The sequence below is a fragment of the Oreochromis aureus genome, linkage group 3, assembly GCF_013358895.1.
Source record: "Oreochromis aureus strain Israel breed Guangdong linkage group 3, ZZ_aureus, whole genome shotgun sequence".
NCBI lineage: Eukaryota > Metazoa > Chordata > Actinopteri > Cichliformes > Cichlidae > Oreochromis > Oreochromis aureus.
In genome coordinates, this window is record NC_052944.1 from 113,109,420 (window position 1) to 113,134,288 (window position 24,869).

The window sequence follows — 24,869 nt, forward strand, 5'->3', positions numbered from 1 at the left end:
GTGAAAACCATATGGGCTATATTCTTTTCCGGAGTGACATTATCTAAGCTGCCCAACAAACATACTAAAGGGAAGTTGGAATGTTACATTTCAGACACTTTGATAAGTCTTCACATATCTCGCGCCAAAACTTCTGAACTGGTGGACAGAACCAAAGAGCGTGGATATAATTGTCCGTGAATTGGTTTGGCAGTGTGAGCAGTTGTTGGTAGACGTAAAGCCCATCTTGAACATCCGATGGCCTGTATAGTGCACTCTATGTAGTATTTTGTATTGAATTAATTGAAGACTGGGATTTCTAATTAGATGAAAGGTTTTTAAGCAAATCTGAGACCAGAAGTTTTGGTCAAAGTTAACTGATAAATCCGCTTCCCATTTTGCAATAGGAAGTGATATTGATTCATCTGTTTTAGAAAGCATTCTGTATATTTTGGATAGTAATTTGGGGGTTTTAAGAGTAAGAAATTGAACCACACTTGGTGGTGTTTGTAGTTCAACTTGACCTGGATTAAATCTCTGTTTTACTATGGATTTAATTTGCTGATATTCTAAAAATCTTTTCTTGTTGATCCCATATTGTGTAACTAGTCTGTCAAATGAAATAAATTCTGTTCCTTCTAGTATATGTTCTAAGTATTTGATTCCTTTACTACTCCAATCTGAAAAGTTTATCATATTATTGTTTTGTAATATGTCAGGGTTGTTCCAGATAGGTGTACGTTTGCATGGGATTAATGAAGACTCTGTCAACTTCAGAAACTCCCACCACGCTGTCAGAGAAGAGCTGATGTTGATGCTTTTGAAGCATTCATGTCGTTGGATGTTTGAGCTGATAAATGGTAGATCTGAAATCTCTAGATTATTGCAAAGTGCTTGTTCTACATCTAGCCAAGGTTCATCTAAGAGGGTATGTTTTTGCCATCCTGAGATAAACTGAAGCCTGTTGGCTAAGAAGTAATGCTGAAAGTTAGGTAGTTCTAATCCTCCTTTATCCTTGGTCTTTTGTAGTGTTTTTAAGCTTATACGTGGGGGCTTATTTTTCCAAAGGAATTTGGACATATATGAATCTAGAGATCTGAACCAATCTTGCGGCGGTTTAGTTGGGATCATTGAGAATAAATAATTTATTTTTGGTAATACCATCATTTTTATAGCGGCAACCCTTCCCATGAGTGATATGGGTAGACATTTCCACCTAGCCAGATCACCTTCTACCTTCTTTAAAAGTGGGATATGGTTTAATTTAGTTAGATCTGCAAGCTTGGGAGATACATTAATACCTAAATATTTTATATTTCCCGATTGCAGTGGAGTAGAAGAGGAATTATGGAAGGAGCAATTAATCGGAAGGACTGTAGATTTTGACCAGTTAATTGAGTAATCTGATATTCTTGCAAAAGAGTTTATCAGTTCAATCACCCCAGAGATATTGGTTTGTGAATTTTGGAGAAAGAGTAACACATCATCCGCATAAAGGCTGATTTTATGTTCCACGTTCTTGCATTTTATGCCCTTAATTACTGAATTCTGTCTAATTGCTGCTGCTAGTGGTTCGATAAAAATTGCAAACAGTGAAGGGAGAGTGGGCATCCCTGCCTGGTGCCCCTCAGGAGACAGAAGCTGGAGGATGTCTGGTCATTTGTTCTCACACAAGCTGTTGGGGAATTATATAATATTTTTAACCAGTTGATGAAAGAAGATCCAAAACCAAATTTGTGTAAAGTTGCAAATAGAAATTTCCAGTTAACTCTGTCAAACGCTTTTTCTGCATCTAAAGAAAATATTGTAGTTTCAAGGTTTTTACTGTATGAGTAGTCTATCAAATTAAGTAATCTACGTGTATTTGTTGATGAGTGCCTACCTTTTATGAAACCAGTTTGGTCAGGATGAATTAAGAGGGGGTTATTTTCTCTAGTCTCTTCGAGAGAGCTTTGCAGATTATTTTAAGGTCTACATTTATAAGGGATATTGGACGATAGCTTGAGGGATATACAGGGTCTTTGCCTGGTTTTAGCAGGAGATTAATGTTTGCAGAATTCATATTTGATGGAAGTCTGCCCTTTTCTTTGATTTCCAACAACGTTCTGTAAAAACTGGTGCTAGAATCGTCCAGAATTCTTTGTAGAATTCTGCAGGAAAGCCATCTGGGCCTGGAGCCTTATTATTGGGCATACTTATCAGGGCTTCCTGGAGTTCACCTGGTGTCAGTGGCGAATCTAGTGCCATTGCTTGAGTGTCTAATAATTTTGGGAGAGTTATGTTGTCTAAAAACTGATCAATTTCCTTTTAGATGGGTTTATTTGTGGTGAATACAACGTTTTATAGAAATCCCTGAAAATGTTGTTTATTTGTTTCGGTCAAATATTGTGTTCCCAGATGAATCTTGAACAGCACATATAGTTGTTTTTTTCTTTATTTATTTTTAGCTGGTTTGCTAGAAATTGACCGGATTTATTACTATGTTCATAATTTTGTAAGCGTAGTCTTTGTACTAAGAATTTTGTTTTTTATCAATTATCTCATTTAATTCTAGTTTTGTTTTGCGTATTTTGTTCAGTGTTTCCTGATCTTGGTGGTACGCGTGTAGGCTTCTTCTAGGGATTTGATGGTTTTTCTAATTCCTGAATATTTTTGTTTTCTTCTTTCTTTTTATGTGATGAGAAAGAAATTATTTTACCTCTCATCACAGCTTTCCCTGCTTCCCATAGAACAGAAGCTGATGTTCCGGGAGTGTCATTAAAGTCTAAATATGAAGTCCACTCTTTTTAAAATATTTAATAAAGTCTTCATCTTTAAGCAGTGAAGTATTAAATCTCCAGTTTTTACTTGGCATAGTATTATTCTTGTGCATTAGTGTTAAAGATACAGGAGCATGATCGCTGACAGCTATAGGATGAATCTCAGTGTCTGAAATGTCACTCAGCAGTGAGCTGCTGACCAAAAAATAATCCAGACGAGAGTAGGAGTGATGAACATGTGAGAAGAAAGAATATTCCTTACTGTTGGGGTGAAGGGAGCGCCATGCATCGCAAAGACCAAAGTCGTTCATATACTGTTTGATTATATTTGTGGACTGCCAATTACGCTGAGTTCCTGCTGTATTGAGCCTATCCATTTCTTCATTTAGTCCAAGGTTGAGGTCGCCTCCAAGAACAAGTGTGCCATCTAAGTGTTCAGAGAGTGCACTGAAAAAACCGTGAAAGAATGAGGATCATCAACATTTGGACCATATACACTTACAATACATAGCTTTTATCACATATAGATAGTTTAATGATTAAGAATCTGCCCTCTGGATCTATAACTGTATCGAGTACTGTGAAATTAATATTTTATGTATTAAAATTGCTACTCCCTTTGTCTAGAATTATAACAAGCTGAGAACACATTAGGAAACTCAGGTGTTTTAAGTTCATTCGAACCTTTAAGAGGTCTGTGGGTCTCTTGTAAAAGGACAACATCTGCCTGTAGTTTTTGAGTTGGTTAAATATTTTTAACCTCTTTTCTCTGGAGCCAGCTCCATTTACATTCCATGTAACGAATCTTAGTTCACCCATAGATATGTTTGTATAACTAGGGGTGTATGCTGTGTGTGTCGCTTAGACAGGTGGAGAGAATACATCACCAGTTCATAAATAAAGAGAGGAGAGAGAAAAAATGCGTGGCGAGATGCTCCTGAGTCTGATTATGTGTGTGCATATTTACTAATATGAGTAGTACGCTTGACTTAAGTGTGTGTATCCTATACTGTGTGCGCTGTCTGTCTGATGTAAATGTGCTGCCGTTGAGCGCATGATTGTGTGTGATCGTGCTGTGCATATGTGTCGAAATAAAGTTTGTGGATGAGTCTGGAGGCAGGTGATCGAAGCAGTGAAAGAAATAAAGAAAGAAACCAAGTACAAGGGTGAGCAGCATAAAAACAGGAGGGGAAAAGAGAGAAAAAAACGAGAAGGAGAGAAAAACAATAGCAAAACCAAAAACAAACAAACAAACAAACAAACAAACCCGAAACATTCCAATCATACCGTTGACGGAGAGTGACGGTGTTAATTCTGCTATGAAATTAAGATGAGCCGATTTGATACTGGTAAGTTAAACAGATGTTAATGTTAAGTTAATGCAAGTTAGTGTGCGTGGATAGGAAAGGGTGTAGCGGATTCTTATCTGGTGTGAAGTTAATACAGCCACGGAGTGATGTCGGGTCGCGGTGGAGCTGTCCGTCCACGTACAGCCGGTCCACAGCGATGACAGCGCGGGAGCCCTTCTGGATGAAGCTGCGTCGGATTGGGAACAGGACCCCGCGTCGCTCCAGGATCTCTTTGGGGAACTGGTCGTTCACGCTGAAGTCCGTTCCTTTAATTCCCTCCCGCGGCTTTTCACCTGTTCCTTTTGTTTGAAGTGGCCAAATTTGGCCACAATAGGACGTGGTCTCCCGGCCGCGTCCTCACGGCCCCCAAGCGATGCACTCTATCGAAGGCAATGTTCTTTACGGTGTCCTCCGGCAGCTTCAGGTGGATTTTAATGAAGCTTTTCACCGTTGCCTCTGCATCCTCTCCGCAGATTCTGGAATACCGGAAAATACAAGGTTGTCACGCATGCTACGGGCTTGTAGATCGATAACTGACTCTTTTATTTTTTATTTTCAGTGTTTAGCTGGGTCACATTATCGGTGAGAGATTTGACCGACTCCGTGAAGTGGCATTTTCAGCGGCAAGCGTTTCCACTTGCTGCTGGCTGAACTCCAGGGATTCTCGCAGAGATTTAAATTCCCGTGTAAAATCTCCACCAGGGACAGCCTCGCATCGAAACTGGACAATCGTTGGTCGATTGACTCCAGGATGTCTGCAATGTCTTTGCCGGCAGGTGATGTTGTGCCGGGGAGTCTGCCGGGCGACATCTCTTCGATGACGGTGTCTCAATTTTGGCCGGGGAAGATGCACTCTGGGCCTTCTTCATGACTAAATCTTGGAAACAGCGGTCGATGTAATCTTGGAGAGCGTCTAAACTCTCCCCGTTGTCCTCCAGGGTGTTTAGAGATGATAGGACAGATGTTGTTAGTTATATGACAATTGATTATTATATTTGGTAATGCTAAAGCTTAAAGAAACTTTGTTCAGTTCTAAACTACCATTCGCTTAAATTTTCCGCCAAAATCTCCGGCGTCTGACGTCAGTTACAGCATGTGTCGCTTACCTTGTCCGTCACTTCCGTCACTTACCTCCTCTTCCGGGTCTCCCTGAAAATATTCCTGCATGTGTGATTGTTCATGTGTCATCTGCAGGGAACAAACAGGAAGTTAGTGAAGGACACAGGAAATGTTTCCAGCTCTTCCTCCTCTATCAGACATTCTCTCCATACCTGAGAGTGTCCAGTCTCCAGCCTGGATCCTTCAGTCCAGCCGACAGCAGCTTCATTCCTGAGTCTCCTGGATTATTGTAGCTCAGGTCCAGCTCTCTCAGATGGGAGGGGTTGGAGCTCAGAGCTGAGGCCAGAGAAGTACAGCCTTCCTCTGTGATCAGACAGCCTGACAGACTGCAGACACACAAAACAACAATCTGTCAACAATCGTTTTCTCTTTGTCACAATAACATCTGTCCATTTACATCCATTCAATGTAACTTTATTTATAAGTGACAATACCCAACAAACAACAGTCATCTGAAGCTGTTTAACAGTGTAAGGTAACAGCCTCCAATACGAGAGAGAAAGCCCCAACCAGACAATCCACTTTGAGCAGCACTTGGTGATGGTGGGAAGGAAGAACTCCCTTTGACACAAACATCCTCCCAGTGAAAACAGGCTCCAGGAGGAGCATCTACCATGACTGGTTGCAGGGTGAGGGGAAAGAGAAGAGATGAGCTCAGAGAGACAAGAACAAAACACAAACTAAGGAGAGAGAAGACTAAAGTTAAGGACATGCAGTAGTGACATATAAAAGCATCAGGAGTGAAAAGAGGGGAGTGGAGAAGAAAGCAGAGCATCATGGGAAGTCCACCAACAGCCTGAGCCTATAGCAGCATAACTAAGGGATGGTTCAGGGTCACCTGATCCAGCTCGAACTATAAGCTTTATCAAAAAGGAAAGTTTGAAGCTGATCTTCAAAGTAGAGAGGGTGTCTGTCTCCTGAACTCAAACTGGGAGCTGCTTCCACACCCAGTCCAACATAGCCAGGCTTTCTTTGACAAAACCTCAAATCCCAGTCAGAGATGATGAGCATCATCACAGTGATGATCATTTCTCTGTTAACCCAGGCTTTCTGCTTCAGGATCTGTGCACGCTCACAGAACAAGGAGACCTTTAAACATCATTTCACTAAATGGATGGACTGAGCTCAGCCTACAGATGAACTGGTGCCAGAGATCATAAAGAACATCAAACAGTCAAATTCAACACTTTAGATGGAAATATGAGATTAATGCTGCAGACAATCATGAACCTGCTGAATTCATGAACATCAAGAATGCAGCGAGTGGTAAAATAAAGATTTGACCTCAGTGTTTCTGTCTATTCCTAACATATTCCTAACATGATAGCTGCACTTTAGAGCTCTAAAACTGGAACTGACACATATTGAAACTCTACATGTTACTCAGTACATTCAGTTCTGACACTCGCCCACAGTCCAACAAAGGAAACATGGAGATCACATCAGTTTGTCACCAAAGTCTAATTATTAGGGCAACTTAACCTGTTATTATCTCGTTAACTCATTAACTGATTAATGTCAGCAATTATTTTAATCACAGTTTTTAAAATCATGATTATTGTGAAAGTGCTCACTGGCTCTGAATATAAAAGCCACGGGTCACAGGAGGGATGTTGGTCAGTGCTGGCTTGAAATGGCCGTCATTATGCGTCTCAGCCAATGAGAGCATTGAGGGTGGGCCTAATACTACTGCAGCGCTCACATGACCCAGGACAGAAAGAAAGGGGCGGGGACAGAAACATGGAGACAGGTACAGATCTTTGACATATTCAATTTAAACTGTTTCAGTGGGCAGTGTTGATACAACTAAAGTTATCTGGAAGCAAAGTTGAGCTTTCTTATCACCGGAGTACTTCATGTCTGAAGTATCACTTAAATGCATTACACGATGTTGACGGCAGCAAACAAACCACCCAAACAAACGAACGTCATCCCTCGTTCCCCTTTTCTGTCTCTTGAGGGTGGAAGTCCTGCGGGTTGTGAACAGTAGCACACCAGAGGAGGAGGAAGAGTTTTTCTGTTCAGCTGTTACAGTAGCTCTCCACTGAATCTTTGATGTTAAACCCTTTAAGATCTACCATAGAACCAAGTCCGCCAGAGCTTATCTTTAGATTTTTACATGTTGTAGAGCCATTTTGGGGAGCAGTTCAAGTTGCTATACATCAATACAACCGTTATAGCCCAAATTTTAATAATATGTATGCATTCAGTACATAGTAACTACATATATAGCAAAAAAGTGCAATAAACTACAAAAAATTTAAAATTGTTTTGTTTTTTTACATATATTTGTTGTTAGAGAAATTTAAGAGGTTTATCCCTCAAAACTGAAAACCAAAAAAAAAGGTTGCACAAAGTAGTTTCCAACCACAGGAAATGTAATTTGAGTGTATTCATAGTTTTATTATTCAGATACCCCAAATTTTTTATACTGCATGAAAAACATGCAGTAACTATAAGTTACTAACTAACCCACTAACTAACTCACTAACCCCAACCCACTGCATGAAAAACGAAAATAAATATTAAAATGCGAATTTGCAAGAAAAACCTCAGTGCATCAAAATAAACTATTTCCAACTGTGTAATTTGAGTTCTAAGCATCCCAGAAACTATACAGAAAAGCATAAACTCAAACATGGCTTTTAAAAACACCAGTGTAGGCTTAAAAAGCCTTGAAGGTAAAAAAAAACAAACAAAAAAAACAACTAGAACTTCCGCAAAAATAACGTCACTTCAGGTTTCGGGCAGATAATGGCAGACATACGATAGTTGGCGCTGACATCTATTCCAACATAGGAAGTGCTATGAACAGCTGATAGGATTGGCAAAGCGTGTTTCTGGAATATTACTTTTTGTTGCTGCAAGTGCTTTTCATGCAACTTTTGCAAATCTATGTGTGGAAAAAAAATGGTGACCTAGGATAACCTGGATGCATAAGATGTAAATACAACTCCGGTTTCACATGCAAAAATAAAAATTATTGTGCTAGCTTATGTGGTTGCAGATCTAAAGGCATTTAAAAATAGTTATACAAAACTGAATTCCCGCTCTGACCGGCCTTAAAGGGTTAACAGTATCTCCCGATCATAATTTAAAGCAGCAGAAATTAAGTCAGAACACAAAAGAGCAAAAATGACTTTACAAAAAATGATTGACAACAGTGAAAAACTACAATGTTGCCTCGAGCGAGCTGCAGCAGCAGCAAAGCCAAACACAGGGGCCATCTTGCTTGACAGAAGAACTTACCACACAGCAGCTACAAGCATAAAGTGCACCACTATTGTTCAAATGGAAGAAATAGAAAACACTCAATAAAACCTTCAACAGCTGAAATTAATGTAGACAATGTCAGGGGAGGAAGTAAAACTGAACTTATGACACCAAGCACGATAACTACCAAAACAAAGCAGGAAAAGTAAACTAAGAAACCTTAAAGCAACTAAACAGAGCAGCTAACATTAAACAAGAAGTCTAAACCATAAAAACACAGAAGCTAACATGCTAACACTAGCATCACTGTATGTAGCCCGACTCTTCGCACAGCAACATACAACTGTCATGGCTAGACGTCTCACTGATTGGCTCATGTTGGCTTGTGAAAATATAAAGTCCCAGCAGCACTAGCTGTTTTATATACTGTTTAAAATAAGCTAAATGTGCTTATAATGTGTAAATAAAGGCTGAAGCAGCTAGCACTGTTAGCATCAGCACCAAGCCCTGTTACATTTATAATAATAATAATAATAATAATAATAATAATAATAATAATAACAATGGATTGGATTTTATATAGCGCTTTTCAAGGCGCCCAAAGCGCTTTACAATACCACTATTCATTCACTCTCACTTTCACACACTGGTGGAGGCAGCTACTGTTGTAGCCACAGCTGCCCTGAGGCAGACTGACAGAAGCGAGGCTTCCATATCGCGCCATCGGCCCCTCTGGCCAACACCAGTAGGCGGTAGGGTAAGGTGTCTTGCCCAAGGACACAATATACACTGTTAGAGCAATGGCTCCAATCTACAGCATTTAAAATAATGATTAAAATGCTGTGATTGCAGCCATTCCCCAACTCTCTGTCAATGGTTTTCATGGCCATTTGATCAGTGGGCCTTGATCAGTGGTTTTTGATCAATGGAGAATTTTCATAATTATGATTCATGAACTGAGCTCCCAGCCCATTGTTCCTTCAGTGGGCTGGTTTCAGTCATTATGCAGATGCACTGTTTATAGGGTTGGAAACCTGCAGTCAGCTGAGACTGAAGAAGTCACCTGGATGAGTGACGAAACGTTTCTCCCACAAAACACTGCGTCCAGATGAACAGAATCAACTTTTGGAGATTTACTTTCCTGGATGATTGAGCATGCATCAAGACCACTCACTCACCCTTCCCTTCTGCCTCTCAGCTGCTGAAACTCACAGTTTGTTACCATGGAAGAGTCACTCCTTCATCTGAGATGAAGCCTGATAGTCTGACTGATGCAATATAACATTCAGTCTGCACTTTGGTTTTTGTGCAAAGATGATAAGCAGACTAAAGGAAAAATATATGAACTCAGTTCCACCACTATTAAAAAAAGAAAACAGTGTCTGACTCACATTAGCAGCAGATTGTAAGTAAAATATTCTGAAAGTCACTATTTGACTAAATTATTTAGATGAGAAAATATATATTTAACAGATTTGGGGAAATACTAATAAAATAAACAAAATATATGTCCGATTTAGAAATCTTAATTTTTTTTGCTCTATAAAATAGTTGTTTTTATTTTTTAATCACTCATCGTAGCAGTAGGATTTACAAGAAAATAAAAACAAATTAAGTTTGAGTGAAAAAGTTCATTTTTGGCACTCTCTGGGCAACTGACTCAGTGACTCAAATGACTTAAAAGACATGATGCATTTTGGTCAGTGACTCATTTAAACTCGATTCGGTAAAACGAATCAAATTTACCATCAGTAATACAAATCCCTTTAGAGAAAACAGCTTTAAAATATGTTTTGTTAAATTCCAGATGTTTCTTTGCAAGGAAAACTCAAACACTGCAACAATACCAACCGGTAACCTCCTACATATGGAAATGTGGTGTCATTAAAGACTTTTCATTAATACCCAATATCCAGCAAAATATGTAATTTGTACATTTGATTCCTAACGAAATCAAATGTATATATTGTGGAAGATTAGCCAAATTTATATAAAATGGCCAGTACATGAATGTTTTAAAAAAATAAACAAAACATTTGACTGTGACAAATTTTACACAGTAATTCAGAGTCTAATAATCCACTCAAATATAAATATAAGTTCAGCTGAAAGCTCTATTGATAAGTCAAACAATGATATAATTCACATTTTAAATTATGATATGTGTTAATATATCCTGACCTGAGAGTTTCCACTGCACACTGTGAGCTCTTTAGTCCAGCAGACAGAAGCTTCACTCCTGAATCCTGCAGGTCAGAGTTACTCAGGTCCAGCACTCTCAGACTGGAGGACTGGGAGCTGAGGATTGAGCACAGAGCTTCACAGCTTCTCTCTGACAGGTTACAGCCGCTCAGTCTGAAAAATAAAAGATAATCTATAATACTTATGTAAAGTTTGTTATTATATTATTATATTGCATGCCATCTTTTTATTTTTGAAGGAAACCTTAACATACTAAGATACAACATCATATGGATGAACTTGAACAAAATGTTTAATTGGTTGATTTGAAAAAACAAAATGTCAATTGATCTGACCTCAGAGTATTCAGTTTACAGTTTAAACTTTGTAGTCCAGCAGACAGAAGCTTCACTCCTGAGTCCTGCACATTTCTGATACTCAGGTCCAGCTCTGTCAGGTGTTGGGATTTAGAGATTCTTTTATTGCTGCCATATACTCTGCCTTATGATAAATGCATTAATAACATGTTCTACAGTATTATTTTATCAGTAATATTGTTTACAGGGTTCATATTGCATTGAATATGTTTGTCATCACATTGATTCTATTCACAGGTTGAGTTCATTCTATACACAATGCATAACTGTGCTTGTTTAGAGTTGATGTTCTATCCAAGAGGGTTTTAAGCTTCACTGGTGAGAGTGTCCAGGTGATACATGGTGAGGGAAGATGAGAACATAGCAGGTTAATGGCATGCATGCTTACAATACACATAAATCTAGTAGCAGGCCTGAGCGAAGGCCCAAGTGTCTTCTGCTTCTTATTTGAGACCTGCGAGAATTCAGTCTACTTAGTGATTGAGGACGAGGGTCCATTATTAGCCCTTAGAGGCCCTGAAGCTGAAGTTATTACCTTAAAAGGAAGGTGTTATCAAAGAGAGAAGTTATATGTCTGTTTATAGTTATTAGAGATGTACAAGATGTACCCTTGTCTGTAAACAATGACTGGACATAATGTATTTTTGACCTGTATTGACGTGTATGTGGGGTGTGATCCTCTATGCTATAAAACCAGAACTCAGTGTATTTTGTCAGAGCAAATAAGCCATATGCTGACGGTTGTTCTCCGTTGTCAATAAACTCATCGTTTGATTGCACTTTTCTGGGCCTCCGCCGCTTTGTTGTCTGGTCTACAGTTGATCGATCTCGCTTCATTTGGTGGAGGATGCAGGGCAACTAAAGATCAGCAGTAAGAGGTACAGGTGTTTGTTGTCGGCGGAGGTCGAAGCCAGATCAGGTGATTGAACGGCAGACGTCACGGTGATCGCTTGACTATTGGGCCCACAAAAAGGTAAGGCACAAACCTCTTAAACTGAAATTGTGCTGTAGTGGATTATAATTCTAGAATATGTAGTCAAGTGGTCATCCGTTGATCTCTGTTTTGAGTTTTGTTTGAAACGAAAACCTTTGTTGCAACGAAAGTGAAACTTAAGAGTAGTATTGTGTTCACGGTCGCTCGGAAAAAGCAGTACTGAGCTAAAAGTAATTTGTGTTGTGTTCATGGTCGCTTGGAAAAAGCAGTACTGAGCTAAAAGTAACTAGAGATGTTGTTTTAAGGAAATAGAGAGGAATAAAGAGATTATAAGTGTCTAAAAGTCACGGAGCCGGAGGACTCCACCCCGGAAAAGACGTTTCCTGGGTATTAAACTGGGGAAGGGCCCCACTGAGATTTTGTGGCCTCAGATATAGCCCTGGTGATCGCAGAGGATCATTGTTAGGGAGACACTTAATTGTGAGAAAAGAGTAAAATACCGGACGCAAGAGTCCGAGGAAGTTGATATATGATTTAAGAGAAACTCAGGTCAGCTGTAAGCTTGAGGTTTTGCAGTAAAGCCAGCCGAGCAGTAAAGTGAAACTAAGGTCTGTTGTGTTGAAGTAACTCTGAGAATAAATACTGTGAGCTATGAGAGACGATTAAAAAGTATTACCTATGCATTTGTGGACCCGCCGTGGTCAGTGAAAATTTGTGGACCCGCCGTGGTCAGTGAAAATTTGTGGACCCGCCGTGGGCCAAGAAAAGCTGTGTTTTGTTGATATTCCTGGAGAATTTGCAGACCTGTTGACGTCTCTTAAAGACGAGCAGCGGTGTGTATATCCGGGTCGTAGGGACCCACTCATACAGCTGGAAACCGTGACGTAAGAAACTGTCTGAAATGATTTAAGTGCCAGCCGGCTGCAGGCTGTGTGTGAGAGAGCTGTAAAGTCTCTTTTCCGTTCTTTTGCTGGGGAAAAGTGCGCAGTTAAAATTTGGGTGCGGTCACTTCCCTTTTAATTTTAACAAAGAATAGATACATTGATTAAATGAGGGTAGATAAAAAGGCATGCTCATTGTGCCGGTGTTTCATTATAGGTGCTTGAAATAGACAGTGAGAGGCCCACGGGGATCCCATTAAGGCTGCTGAAGCATTTTCCTGTTTTGTGAGCGTGCCTTTGGTGATTTTGAAATACAGTATCACTGGACAGGGTGATTCTAATATAAGAGTTATTTTAATCCAACCAGAAACAGAGTAAGAATAAAGCTGTGAGCCTCCTCCTGAGTGGAGAGAATTTGCAGAATTTTTGAGTATCTCTTGTTAAAGAAAAGGGAAAAGAGATTCTGTGTACGGCAGACCGTGAAGTTTCTAGATTAAATCAGAGAGAACTAATGTGGCGAAGGTTGGATCTGATATGAGGCGAACAGAAGACCGGTCTAAAAAAAGATTAAGAGGTACGCACAAACCTGTTCAATAAGCAAATTTGTGCAAATTGGCTGAATTCTAAATTATCTGTTCGCTGAGTAGATGATCTTAACTACTAAATTGGCGCAGTAGGGTAAAACTGAATTCTCGAGAATAAAGTAAAACGTTGAAGTAATGAATGAGTAACTTGGAAGTAATGAGAAGCTTTGAAGCAAGGATAATGAAACTTTGAGAAACAGACAGTGCTGAGTTAAAAGGTTATATGGTATTTCATGGTAAAAAAGAAAAAGAGACCAATGCATGTTTAAGAATAGAGAAGAATATAAGAGTTATTGGTCAGCTTATGGTTTAATAAGTGTCAAACTCACGGGATTGGAGAATCCTGTACTTCTTTGAGACTTCAAAGAGGAGCTCCGCGTGGGCATACGTCAGGTGGTGTTGCCGAGAGTTGTGGGCTCGGTGAATAGCTAATGATCAAGAGGATCATTTTGGGAGACGCTTATTTGTAAGTAAAAGGATTAAGTTCGGACGAGGAAGTCCGACAGAAAACACCTGGTGTTGTCAGGATGTTTAAGTGACACAGAAGTTCAGAAAATCGAGTCAGAAATGGTTTTGTGGCTCTTGGTAAACTGATTTTGAAGGAAAATCAGTGTTTATTGTGCTGAAGTAACAGATCCGGCGCGGTCTGAGGAAAAGAAATAAATCGGTTAATGGCTGATATATTTATATGAATTTTGGTGGATCTGCTGAGGTCCAGAAAATAATCAATGCGGACTGTGTTTGTTCGAACGTTGATAAATGATCCAGGAAGAATTGCCCTGGGTCTGTGTCTGGTGTGTGTGTTGTTCAGTGACAACATGCGCAGTTTAAAATTGGGCGCAGTTCCTTCCTCTTTTTAGTTTCAAAACACAAAGGATGTTGGGTGAAGAATTACTGTGTAAGGAACGGCTTCACTTTTGATTAGGGAAATAATATGCTTACTTTTGGGTTTATGAAGATCTCGTAACAATCTGGGGGAGATGCCGGGGTAAAAAAAAGAGTGAGCTCGGACGAAGGGGTCCGAGAAAAGAACACCGTGAGTTGAGCAAGGTGTTTTAACTGACTCAGGATTTCAGAGAATCGAGTCAGCTGTGATCTCGAGTTTTAATGGTAAGTTGATTTTAAAGGAAAATCAATGTTTACCATGTTGAAGTAATTCTGATGATATTACTAGATGTGTTGTGATACAAGTAAAGAATAAGTTGTGTAAATGTGGACACACGATTGTGTTGAGATGTATGGATCGGCTGCGGTCCACCTGATAAGTGAATACTGGGTAAACTGAGACAATAAACTGTTTTTAAATCTTCACTGGCTGCAGTGAGATACATGTGCTGAAGATTACTGGACTCGGCGAGGTCCATATGATGAAGTTCTTGGGGAGATAAATGACAGAAACAGTTTCTGAATTTTGAGGAGAATTCTGAACCACTGAGGTTGAATTTTCTCTGTGCTTGGTGCGCTGTGTGGACTTATATCAGAGTTATAAGTCCAAAGGTTATGACCAGGAGGTCATTCATGGTGTTTAAAGAAGAACAGGAATTAGAAAAGGATATTTAATGTCATATTTTGTGTAAATTGAGGAAAACTCACCACGTGTTCACCTTTTTTCATTTAAAGGGACACGGACATTAACACACACACACACAGTACTTGGGTGTGAGTTACTTCCTCTCTTAATTTTAAACTGCAACACGTGTTCATTGAACTAGAATTTCAGCAGTGGATGAGACAGGATTTAGGTTAGGGCTAGTCAAAGATAAAGATGACTTTTATTAGTCCTACCGGTGGGAAATTTGGTTTGTTAAAGTAAAAGTGCAAAGTTATGCAGCAGAAATTAGAAAACACTGGAATGCAATAAAATAAAGTAGAATAGAATAAAATAGAATACCAGTACTATATACAGCTGAGTAAGAAAATACAAAATACAACTTTGTCAAAGAAAGAAGTGCACATATAGCAGTCTTAGTCTTAGTATGAGGGTTCTTGTAAAGTAAAAGATTATGCTCAAAGTTTTATGCCCTGGAGGCCAAGAGTCGTGTGTGAGAAAGAACATGACTTAGAAACGGACATTAAAGGTCACATTTTGTCTAAGAGGGGAGAATTGTCCCATATGTGTTTATTTCTCTTCTTTTTAAGAGGACAGACGCACTGAGTGTTGTCTATTTGCTCTTTTGATTCTAAGCAAGCATGTTTGATAAAATACTCTTAGGAAAGCGTATTTTGAGTGCTTCTAAGTGTGTGAATGTTGTGAGTACTTGATTTGAATGATTCTGTGTGATTTGTACAAAATAATAAATAAGTAATAATAACTCATAGGAGAGTGCGTGAATAGAGGAGGCCTGAGAGAGAACTGTGTGCGTCAAACAGGAAGTCTGATTATAGCTGGGGAGAGACGTTGCAGCATGAAAACAGAGCAATTAGAGACTGAATGTCTTAAGAAAAAGTAATAAAATATATTAATTACATGTTTTAGAAAAAGAAAAACTGAGAAAATAAATACATGAACTAACATTTACATTAATGAATTGAAAACACACGTACACAAATTGTTACAGGTGAAATGTTGGGAATAATCAAGAAGTGAGATAGCTTAATATACTGATGAAATGAAGAAAGCAGCTTACACTCCTTTGATTTCCAGAGTCAGTGTGTCTCCTCCCCTCATAGAACCCGTGCCCACTTGGCCCCCATATCAGGCGAAGCATGGAAGGCTGGACAGCCCATGACGGGTAAGATCCCACCTCGAAACCCTGGGACAACCTAAGGCAAGGCGCAGTCACGATTGCTTGAACCTAGGTCCCTAAGTGAGCTGGACTCACTGGAGGAGACAGGACTACAAGGGTAAAGCCGCTGGGGCAGAGGGGAAATGTCATTAACAATGACGAGTGATGAGCCAAAGAGGGAGACACTCACTGTCTTTCAGGGTGAATTGTTCCCTGAACCTGAAAATCAAGCTCTAACTTCTGGCTGAGGACAAGGAATGTTGTTATTTAAGGAGGAGATCAAATTTGCGAAAGAGAAAACTGACTGTTTAAGTGGAACCTTGTGAGGGAGTCTGAAAAAACCACGAAAAGAAACATATACACAATCACACACACAAATAGAAAATGCGTTAACCTTTGAATAAAAAGAGCTCATGAAGATCAGATAGCAGGTTTAGCATAGGAGTCTGTTTATCATGTTGTCCAACTCGCTTAGTGTGTAGTAAGTTTTCAGGAGAGAAAATTTAGAATTTAGTGATGATGGTGTGCAAGTTGTGTGGTGTTTAACGAGATTTTCTGTGTATTGAACAGGTGAAATTATGTTAAGTTGACCTGAGAGTGTCAGGACCCTGAAGAACTCGTGGCAAAATGTTCTGTGTTTAAGATTGTTGAGGTTGTTGTTGTAGTGATGGGTTACTTCTATCGGTTAGATTTGTGTTGTTTTCTTATTTTAATAGAGGGAGTTTTATCAAACATGCACATGTCTAAGGGGTTAATCATTTTGTAACAGTGCACTTAGAAAAAACCTGTCAGGTGATTTTGTTTTGTGTTTGGATGAGCCAATAATCAGCTCTCTTTTTCTCATTTTTGTTCTAAGCAGGCCTGCAAAAGAGTGGATAACACCGCTGAAAATTCTCGGTGACCTTCTCCAGATTACAATGGCCAGAGGAGAAGGCTAAGTCTCTGTCTAAAAAGGATTGCCATGAGCCAATCCAGTCTAAAAGCAGAAAGAACTATTTTCTTAAAAACAAAGTAAAACAAATAAATGAGTTGATGTTGCTGAGAGTGAAGACTGAATATTTGCGAGATAGTCTCCACTGTCAGCAAGACCTGATGTTAATGCATGTGAGTGAATGTGTGTAAATGGATGGTGACTGGACGGACGAGGCAGACCATAGGTTGGACCGACTGGACACTGAGATAAAGACTGGACTAAGGTTAGACACATGACTGATAACTGTTCTGGTTTAAGTTTCCTTTCTTATAATACAGGTTGGATCATAAGTGGGGAAAAACTGAGGATGAAATGTGAAGTTCTGGTTAACATACAGGTTTTTGTTTCTAGGAAGTTCCAAGGATGCAGGCTGTGGATGGAGCCGAGAAAAGATTTGACATGATGATTAATTTGATTTCATTCCTTAAACACAGGTTTGAAGGGCCGGAGCATGTATGCCTAATATGATATGACTAACCTTTTTCTTTTAATCTCCTAAGCTCGAGTGAAGGATTTTGAGTTTGTAACACATAAGATGTGTTACAAAAGGGGGAGTTACAGGATTTAAGGTTTAATTTGAAATGGGTTTTAGGATCGTTTTATGACGTTTGGGGTTTTTGATAATTTAGATATAGAAATTGTTTTGTGGTTCTTTTTGATCTGTTTCTATGCTTAGATGGTGATGGTTTATATCTTACCCTGGGTGTGTTTAATAAAACTAAAAGTGTTGCTCACACACATGAAGGGCATGGAGATTAAGTAAAGTTAATATAAAGGACAGAGCCCAGAACATGATATGGTGAAACAACTTTGAATGATTAAAGGAACCTTAGATGAATATAGTAGATTAGTGAGGTGTAGCAGAGAGAGGCTGTTTGTTTTCTATCCTTTACAGGAGAAGAGTTCAGGACCACAGCAACCACAGGGGTGGCAAGAATCCTGGAAGCCTGAGATCGAACGGAACCAACCAGAGAAAGGAGAAAAACAGAGCACAAATACACCTAGTTGTTTATATTACAAAGAAGATCAAAAGCTTGTTAGACATAGGTTATAATGGAAGCATAAAAGGGATGAGAGGAATAGTTTAAATTAGGATTGAAAAAAATTAAACTAGGTGAAAAGGGGGTGTAGCAAGTAGATTTAGGGCAGCTCACAGCCTGGCGTAAACGCAAGGTGCCGTCACACAGCTTAAGTTATTTGTTTGATTTATTTTAAACATTGAAAACATACAACCCGTTGAGGAGACAGATAGGGTTGGGGAATTGAAAGGTTTTGTTTGTTTAGCATAATTTCTTTTGTTATATTTTAGCTTTAACAGGGAACATGCCTCTCTGGAGCTTCTCTCCTGATGCTACCCGCCAAAGACCCTTATCCATAGAGACTATGTCAGCTCCCAAACAGACAGCAACAAACCAAATCTAGCAATAAAACAACTTAAACATCAATAGTAACAAAGCAAGAACAATACAGAATCCACATCTGAACCGAAGAATAAAACAGTGAAATGTGGATTATTAAATATTAGGTCTCTCTCGTCAAAGCCTCTGTTGGCTCACGCCGAGTGGTCGCAGCAGATGGCTGCCCGTACCTGAGCCTGGTTCTGCTGGAGGTTTCTTCCTGTTAAAAGGGAGTTTTTCCTTCCCACTGTTGCCAAAGTGCTTGCTCATAGGGGGTCACAAGATTGTTGGGTTTTTCTGTATCTATGAAGCGCCTTGAGGTAACTTTTGTTGTGATTTGGCGCTATATAAATAAAATTCAATTGGATTGTATTGAAGTAAACTTAATGTGATAAATTAGGAATTAGTTCATTTCTCAAGTGAAAAATGAAAAAGGGGGACTGGTGTTAGGAATAAAAGAAATATTTTTAATGTGTACTTTAATAATGAAGGCTTGTAGAGCAAGGCTACCTTTGACTTACAAACAAGAGCTCAGCCAGACTGAAAAACAGGAAGTTTTAGTGCACAAGGCATATTAATAGATATAGACACAAAAAGAGGAACTCCCCATATAAACAACGTTCAAGCCTGTGTGACGTGTAAAGTACCGAAATAACACCATATAGGTCACAGCTGATGATTCTAATGTTAGAGAGCTCTTGCAACTGGCGTTTGAGCTCTGCAGAGGTCTCTCACCCCCGGAAGATGATTGAATAAAGAAAGACAGGTACTTATGTATGTCAGCATAAGGTGGAGTCCAACAGAAGCAAGGCACCCTACATGCGCACAGCATGCAGCAGGGGTTGCCAAAATAATATAGAAAACAGCACATGCAGTGAGAGAACACCCACTAAAAGTTCTGACTACACATAGTGTGGTGGCATATGTGAACTCATGAGGCGTTCACTATGACATCATTAGCACAACAGAGACTGAGTAAAGTTTTAGATGCTCCAAATCTGACATTTACACGTGAAGGAATCAATATGGCAGATTTAATGGGATCAGGAGAACCTCATGATTGTACTAAGAAAGCAGAAGTTGAAGGAAAGTCAGGGAAGATTTAAAAGCAGAACCTATCCCTGGAGCTGAGGATTGGTTCAGAGATGGCTGCTGTCATCGTGATGAAGAAGGATCGAAAGCAGGCTATGCTATAGTCTGCAAACAAGGAACTGAATTTGAGCCCACGAGGAACTCCAGCAGTGAAAGGAGCCACGCTGGACGGGTCCTTATGAGGTCGTTGCCAGAACAACTACAGCAGTTCAACTGAAAGGGAAAGGCGATACCTGGTATCATTGGTGCGCAGTGTGCGCCAGCACATGAGAGCTTGCCAGAGGAAAACTCGTCTTTAACTAACACAGGTGTCAACGATAACGAGCAGAGGCAAAATAAATCCTCTCACCTGTGCAACGGGCCAACCAGTAGTCTACCTGGGAGGCCGAGAGAGAGAGAGAGCAGCGCAGAAGGTCGCCACGCTAGCAGAAAGGAGCGGTGACAAGTTGAGGACTCCACAAAAGCAGGGGAGTTTCATTCCAGGATATAAAGTTTATATAACATGATGCAAACACACGAATCAGAGACACGTAATGAGAAAACTGATTAGAATGTTCCTTACAACTACATGTTTATTGTATGCAAGGATATTAATGATGGCTGTGTTGTTTATTGTCTATATTTTGCAGGGCACTCCGGACCACTTGTCTGAACACGGAGGCCAGTCCAGCCCAGCACTTCCTGAGACTGTAGTTGCTAAAACAGGATCGGTAAAAAGACAAAAGCGCGAGGTGTCAGGTAAAGGTGATGAGTGTCTCAGCATGAATAATGGCATAGAGTTGAATTATGGTAAAGGGTCTACCCGCTCATTCACATTTGATTTGTGTGACGTCATTAAGTGTACAGGAGCTAGTAGTAGCTGGAGAGCATATGATGTATGGGTCTGCAATCACCCGTGATATGCTTAGGGCAAATTTAGTTGATGCAAAGTCTAAGCCGCTCAGAAAGCTTAATCACCATTCTGACTGATCAGATGGTAACTTCGAGAACAGTAGCTCAAAAGGAACAGGAACCAAAAGAGATTACTTCTGACGACAGATTACTCCAGACTGAAGCCTAAGGATTTGATAAAGCGTGCCACCGGTTTCAAGGACAGTAACCTCTGGCTTGATTGGGTGGCTCAAAATGCTAGAGAACAACATGTATCTGACTGTGTTGCCTGTGCTTCAGTTAGGCAGGTAAAGGCTATTCCACAACACAACACACGTACCTTAGCCGCCAGAGGTAAGAGACATATTTTGGCCGAAAGAGGGACCCAGGGTACACATGCATATGACCCTAGGTTAAACTCTCCAACCTAGACTCTATTGGAGTGCCCAGGAGAGTTCCAGATGAGTACAAGCTGGTAAATCTGATAGTGGTAGAATTTGAAAGTAACTATGTTCATTGGAATCTGCTGAGACTCTCTAACCAAACCAGGGACGCCATGATGGGGTTCGCAGAACAATTGGGTCCGAGTTCACTGACGGAGAGCAAAATCGAATTGTCTAAAACTATGCATGAACACTCAGGTATCGAAAATCTGCTGGCGTACTGGATGACATCTGTGTTTGGACAATGGAAAGGTGTGGCGATGTCAGTGATGTTTTCTTTGACTGTACTTTTGGGAATACTGGTCATCGCTAGTTGTTGTATCATTCCTTGTGTCAGAGGATTGTTGGTAAAAGTAATGGCGAGGGTTCCTAACCCTGGCTGGGTTGAGGGCATCTACCAGATGAACTTAGAACACATAGAGTGGGCCAGGGGTGATACAACATGAGGTATGGTGACATTCCTTGATGGAATGTCAAAAGAGGGAATGTTGGGATTTAGAGATTCTTTTATTGCTGCCATATACTCTGCCTTATGATAAATGCATTAATAACATGTTCTACAGTATTATTTTATCAGTAATATTGTTTACAGGGTTCATATTGCATTGAATATGTTTGTCATCACATTGATTCTATTCACAGGTTGAGTTCATTCTATACACATTGCATAACTGTGCTTGTTTAGAGTTGATGTTCTATCCAAGAGGGTTTTAAGCTTCACTGGTGAGAGTGTCCAGGTGATACATGGTGAGGGAAGATGAGAACATAGCAGGTTAATGGCATGCATGCTTACAATACACATAAATCTAGTAGCAGGCCTGAGCGAAGGCCCAAGTGTCTTCTGCTTCTTATTTGAGACCTGCGAGAATTCAGTCTACTTAGTGATTGAGGACGAGGGTCCATTATTAGCCCTTAGAGGCCCTGAAGCTTGAAGTTATTACCTTAAAAGGAAGGTGTTATCAAAGAGAGAAGTTATATGTCTGTTTATAGTTATTAGAGATGTACAAGATGTACCCTTGTCTGTAAACAATGACTGGACATAATGTATTTTTGACCTGTATTGACGTGTATGTGGGGGTGTGATCCTCTATGCTATAAAACCAGAACTCAGTGTATTTTTGTCAGAGCAAATAAGCCATATGCTGATGGTTGTTCTCCGTTGTCAATAAACTCATCGTTTGATTGTACTTTTCTGGGCCTCCGTCGTTTGTTGTCTGGTCTACAGTTGATCGATCTCGCTTCACAGGGTAGAGGACTGAGAGCTGAGCATTGAGGACACAGCTTCACAGTTTTCCTCTAGAAGTTCACAGACGTTGAGTCTAAAAATGAAAACATGAACAAAGACTGCTGTTAAAATGTAATCAGGGTCCAATAACTAATCTTATATTTTAAGAATCCTTGTTGTTTTATGCTGAGCAGATGTGGTACGAAACAACAGTAAATTAATCATGTTTACCCTTACTTTTCAAATTGCTTGATTCTCAGTTTAAAACAACATACTAAGATACAACATCATATGGATGAACAGAACAAAACAAACAAACAAAAGAAAAAAGAATATAAATCGGTCAGACCTCAGAATATTCAGTTTGGCGTGTGGGCTCTCCACTGCAGCAGACAGAAACTTTACTGCTGCATCATTCAGGCTGTTGGTACTCAGCTCCAGCTCTCTCAGACTGCAGGACTGGGAGCTGACGGCTGACAACAAATCTGTACAGCCTTTCTCTGACAGGTTACAGCTGCTCAGTCTGAAAAAAACAACAAGAACAACAAAACAATAATATTTATTATCAAATAAAATCTCTTTATATGTTGAACCTAAGTAATCAAATGTGTACAAATGAGTACACTACAATGCACAATTAAATAAAAAAATGTTCAATACTTTAAGTGTAACAGAATAAAAATATTTCAAAATAAACACAATTATTCTAATGTATGTAAATGGAAACCAGTAAAGAGCAGGTTAATTTAGTGACAGTAGTTCAGTGTCTGCTGGCACAGGCCTGTGAGTACTGCAGTATTACAGTTACTACAGTACTGCTGGTCACGTTATCAATTCTAATATGTGTGATTACTGCAAATGTAGTTATAAATAATGTATCACATCCTGGACTTGGTGCAGACTCTCGTTTCATTTTCTGTCTCAAAGCTGCTTTGGCTCATTCCCCTTTAAAGCCCCGCTTTCCCTAAAGGCCAACTTCATTTTGATTGGATGATTTCATAAAGCACGCTGAAGGGCAGCAGCCAGTTATCATGAGCTCCATCTCCTCCACCTTCTAGTTTAGAAATTATAAGAAACTGTAAACCTCATAAAAACTTGCTTGGTGCATGCTCAGTCATCCAGGTTAGTAAATCCCAAAAGTTGATTCTGTTCATCTGGACGTAGCGTTTTCAGTGGGAGAAATGTTTTGTCACTCATCCAGGTGACTTCTTCAGTCTCAGAAAACTGCAGCTTTCCCCAATCTTATAAAAGGTACATCTGCATAATGACTGAAACCTAATGGTCAAGGAACTGACCTCCCAGCCTATTGTTCCTTCAGTGGGCTGGTTTCAGTCATTATGCAAATGTACTGTTTATAGGGCTTTGGAGTTGACGTCACGCCGCAATGCCTGGTCAACCTGTCCATTGTCCACACCTGACAGTAATCTACTAGGCTGAATATAACACCAGCACTCTCAATAACTCTGCTAACCTCCTAATCCTCGGATCATCTACTCACCCTTGGAGTTCAGTCACGTTTTCCTGGATGCTGGTCTTCTTGAGTCACTCACAGCCACATTAATGCCTTTCGTCTCTTAGACTTACTGGACCCCTTTGCCTGGATTCAAAGCTAACAAGTACTCACCCAGACCTCACCACCTGCCTTCCCCAAGTCGCTTTCCAGCTGCTGACAAGTAAGACATTGAAGATAACCTCGTTCACTTACCACCTCCAACAGTGATCTTTCTGACGCTGCTCTACCTCTGTTACAGTGACTCAGATCACTATCTTTGGAACCAAGACCCATTTCCCGAAAACTACCACAGAGCCCACTTCACCTGACCATAGTTCACAGCTCATGTTAAAAAGTCAAAGTGTCAAGTTCCTGTGTGTAAATAAAGCCTTCACGTCTAGTAATATTCAGTTCCTTCACCTTTGTCTGTGTTATGATTCAGTGTTATGGATATTTTTGTACTGTGTTTTTTGGTCTGCCACACCAGAGGGTGGCATAGTCTGTGTCCTGTGTTATTGCTGCTATGTGAGTTCCAGGTGGAGGCTGACCATTGGTGGAGGACTGGGAGAGGCCGGCTATAAATGAGGACCCTTCTCAACTGGCACGCCCCCGCCTACTTCCTGTTCCCAACGGACTGTGCATGTGGTTGCGTGTGAATTTGTATTCTGGAAGCTTTTTCCGTGTTGTAAATAGTGTTGTCAATATTTAATTTTACACGGTAGCAGTACGGGTGAGAAGCCATTTTTCTTTGGGAACCTTTTCTCCTGTTTTTGGTTAGGGAGGCAGGTAAGACACCTGTAATTTTCTTTTGGGGTTTTCTGTGAAGGTAAGCCAGCTGCATTTCATTTCTAGAGTTTTTGGTGTGTTGTTTTGGCCATGCTCACCCTGACGCCCACTACCTTTTGGGCCTTAATAAACTGACTGGCTGTTGTGAAATCCGTGGCAGTTGTCTTTTTGGTTTGTCTTCCTTGAGAGCAGGGAGTGTGGGGGCAGTTCTCCTTATTTTTATTTTCCTTATGTTGCACGCCACGTTTCCCTGGGCTGGGGTGTAACAGTCTGTATTTTGGGTTCACCATGTTGTTCTGGCCACACCGAGGTAACAGATTTATATTTGAAAAACAGAGAGTCATTGGGGATTGTAGGTGAGATAAAGGTGAGACACAAACCAGACCTTAAAATAAGAACATCTGAAAAAGATGTAGGTGCAGTCTGGTAGCTGAAGTATTTGCTTTAAAAAAAACAGAGCTAAAGTCCTGGTTGTTGGAGACAAGTGAA

At 40.0% G+C, this 24,869-nt stretch overlaps 1 protein-coding gene across 1 annotated transcript in view; it reads right to left on the bottom strand.

Annotated features, from left to right (window-relative positions):
- LOC120435055 (NLR family CARD domain-containing protein 3-like) overlaps positions 1-24,869 on the bottom strand; it is a gene marked incomplete at its 5' end in the record, with an annotated part of 52,810 nt that overhangs the window by 22,965 nt on the left and 4,976 nt on the right. The window contains 2 exons of the mRNA XM_039603850.1: positions 10,601-10,774; positions 22,452-22,625. Of these exons, the coding sequence (XP_039459784.1) occupies positions 10,601-10,774; positions 22,452-22,625 (348 nt within the window). The remainder of the gene's footprint in view (positions 1-10,600; positions 10,775-22,451; positions 22,626-24,869) is intronic.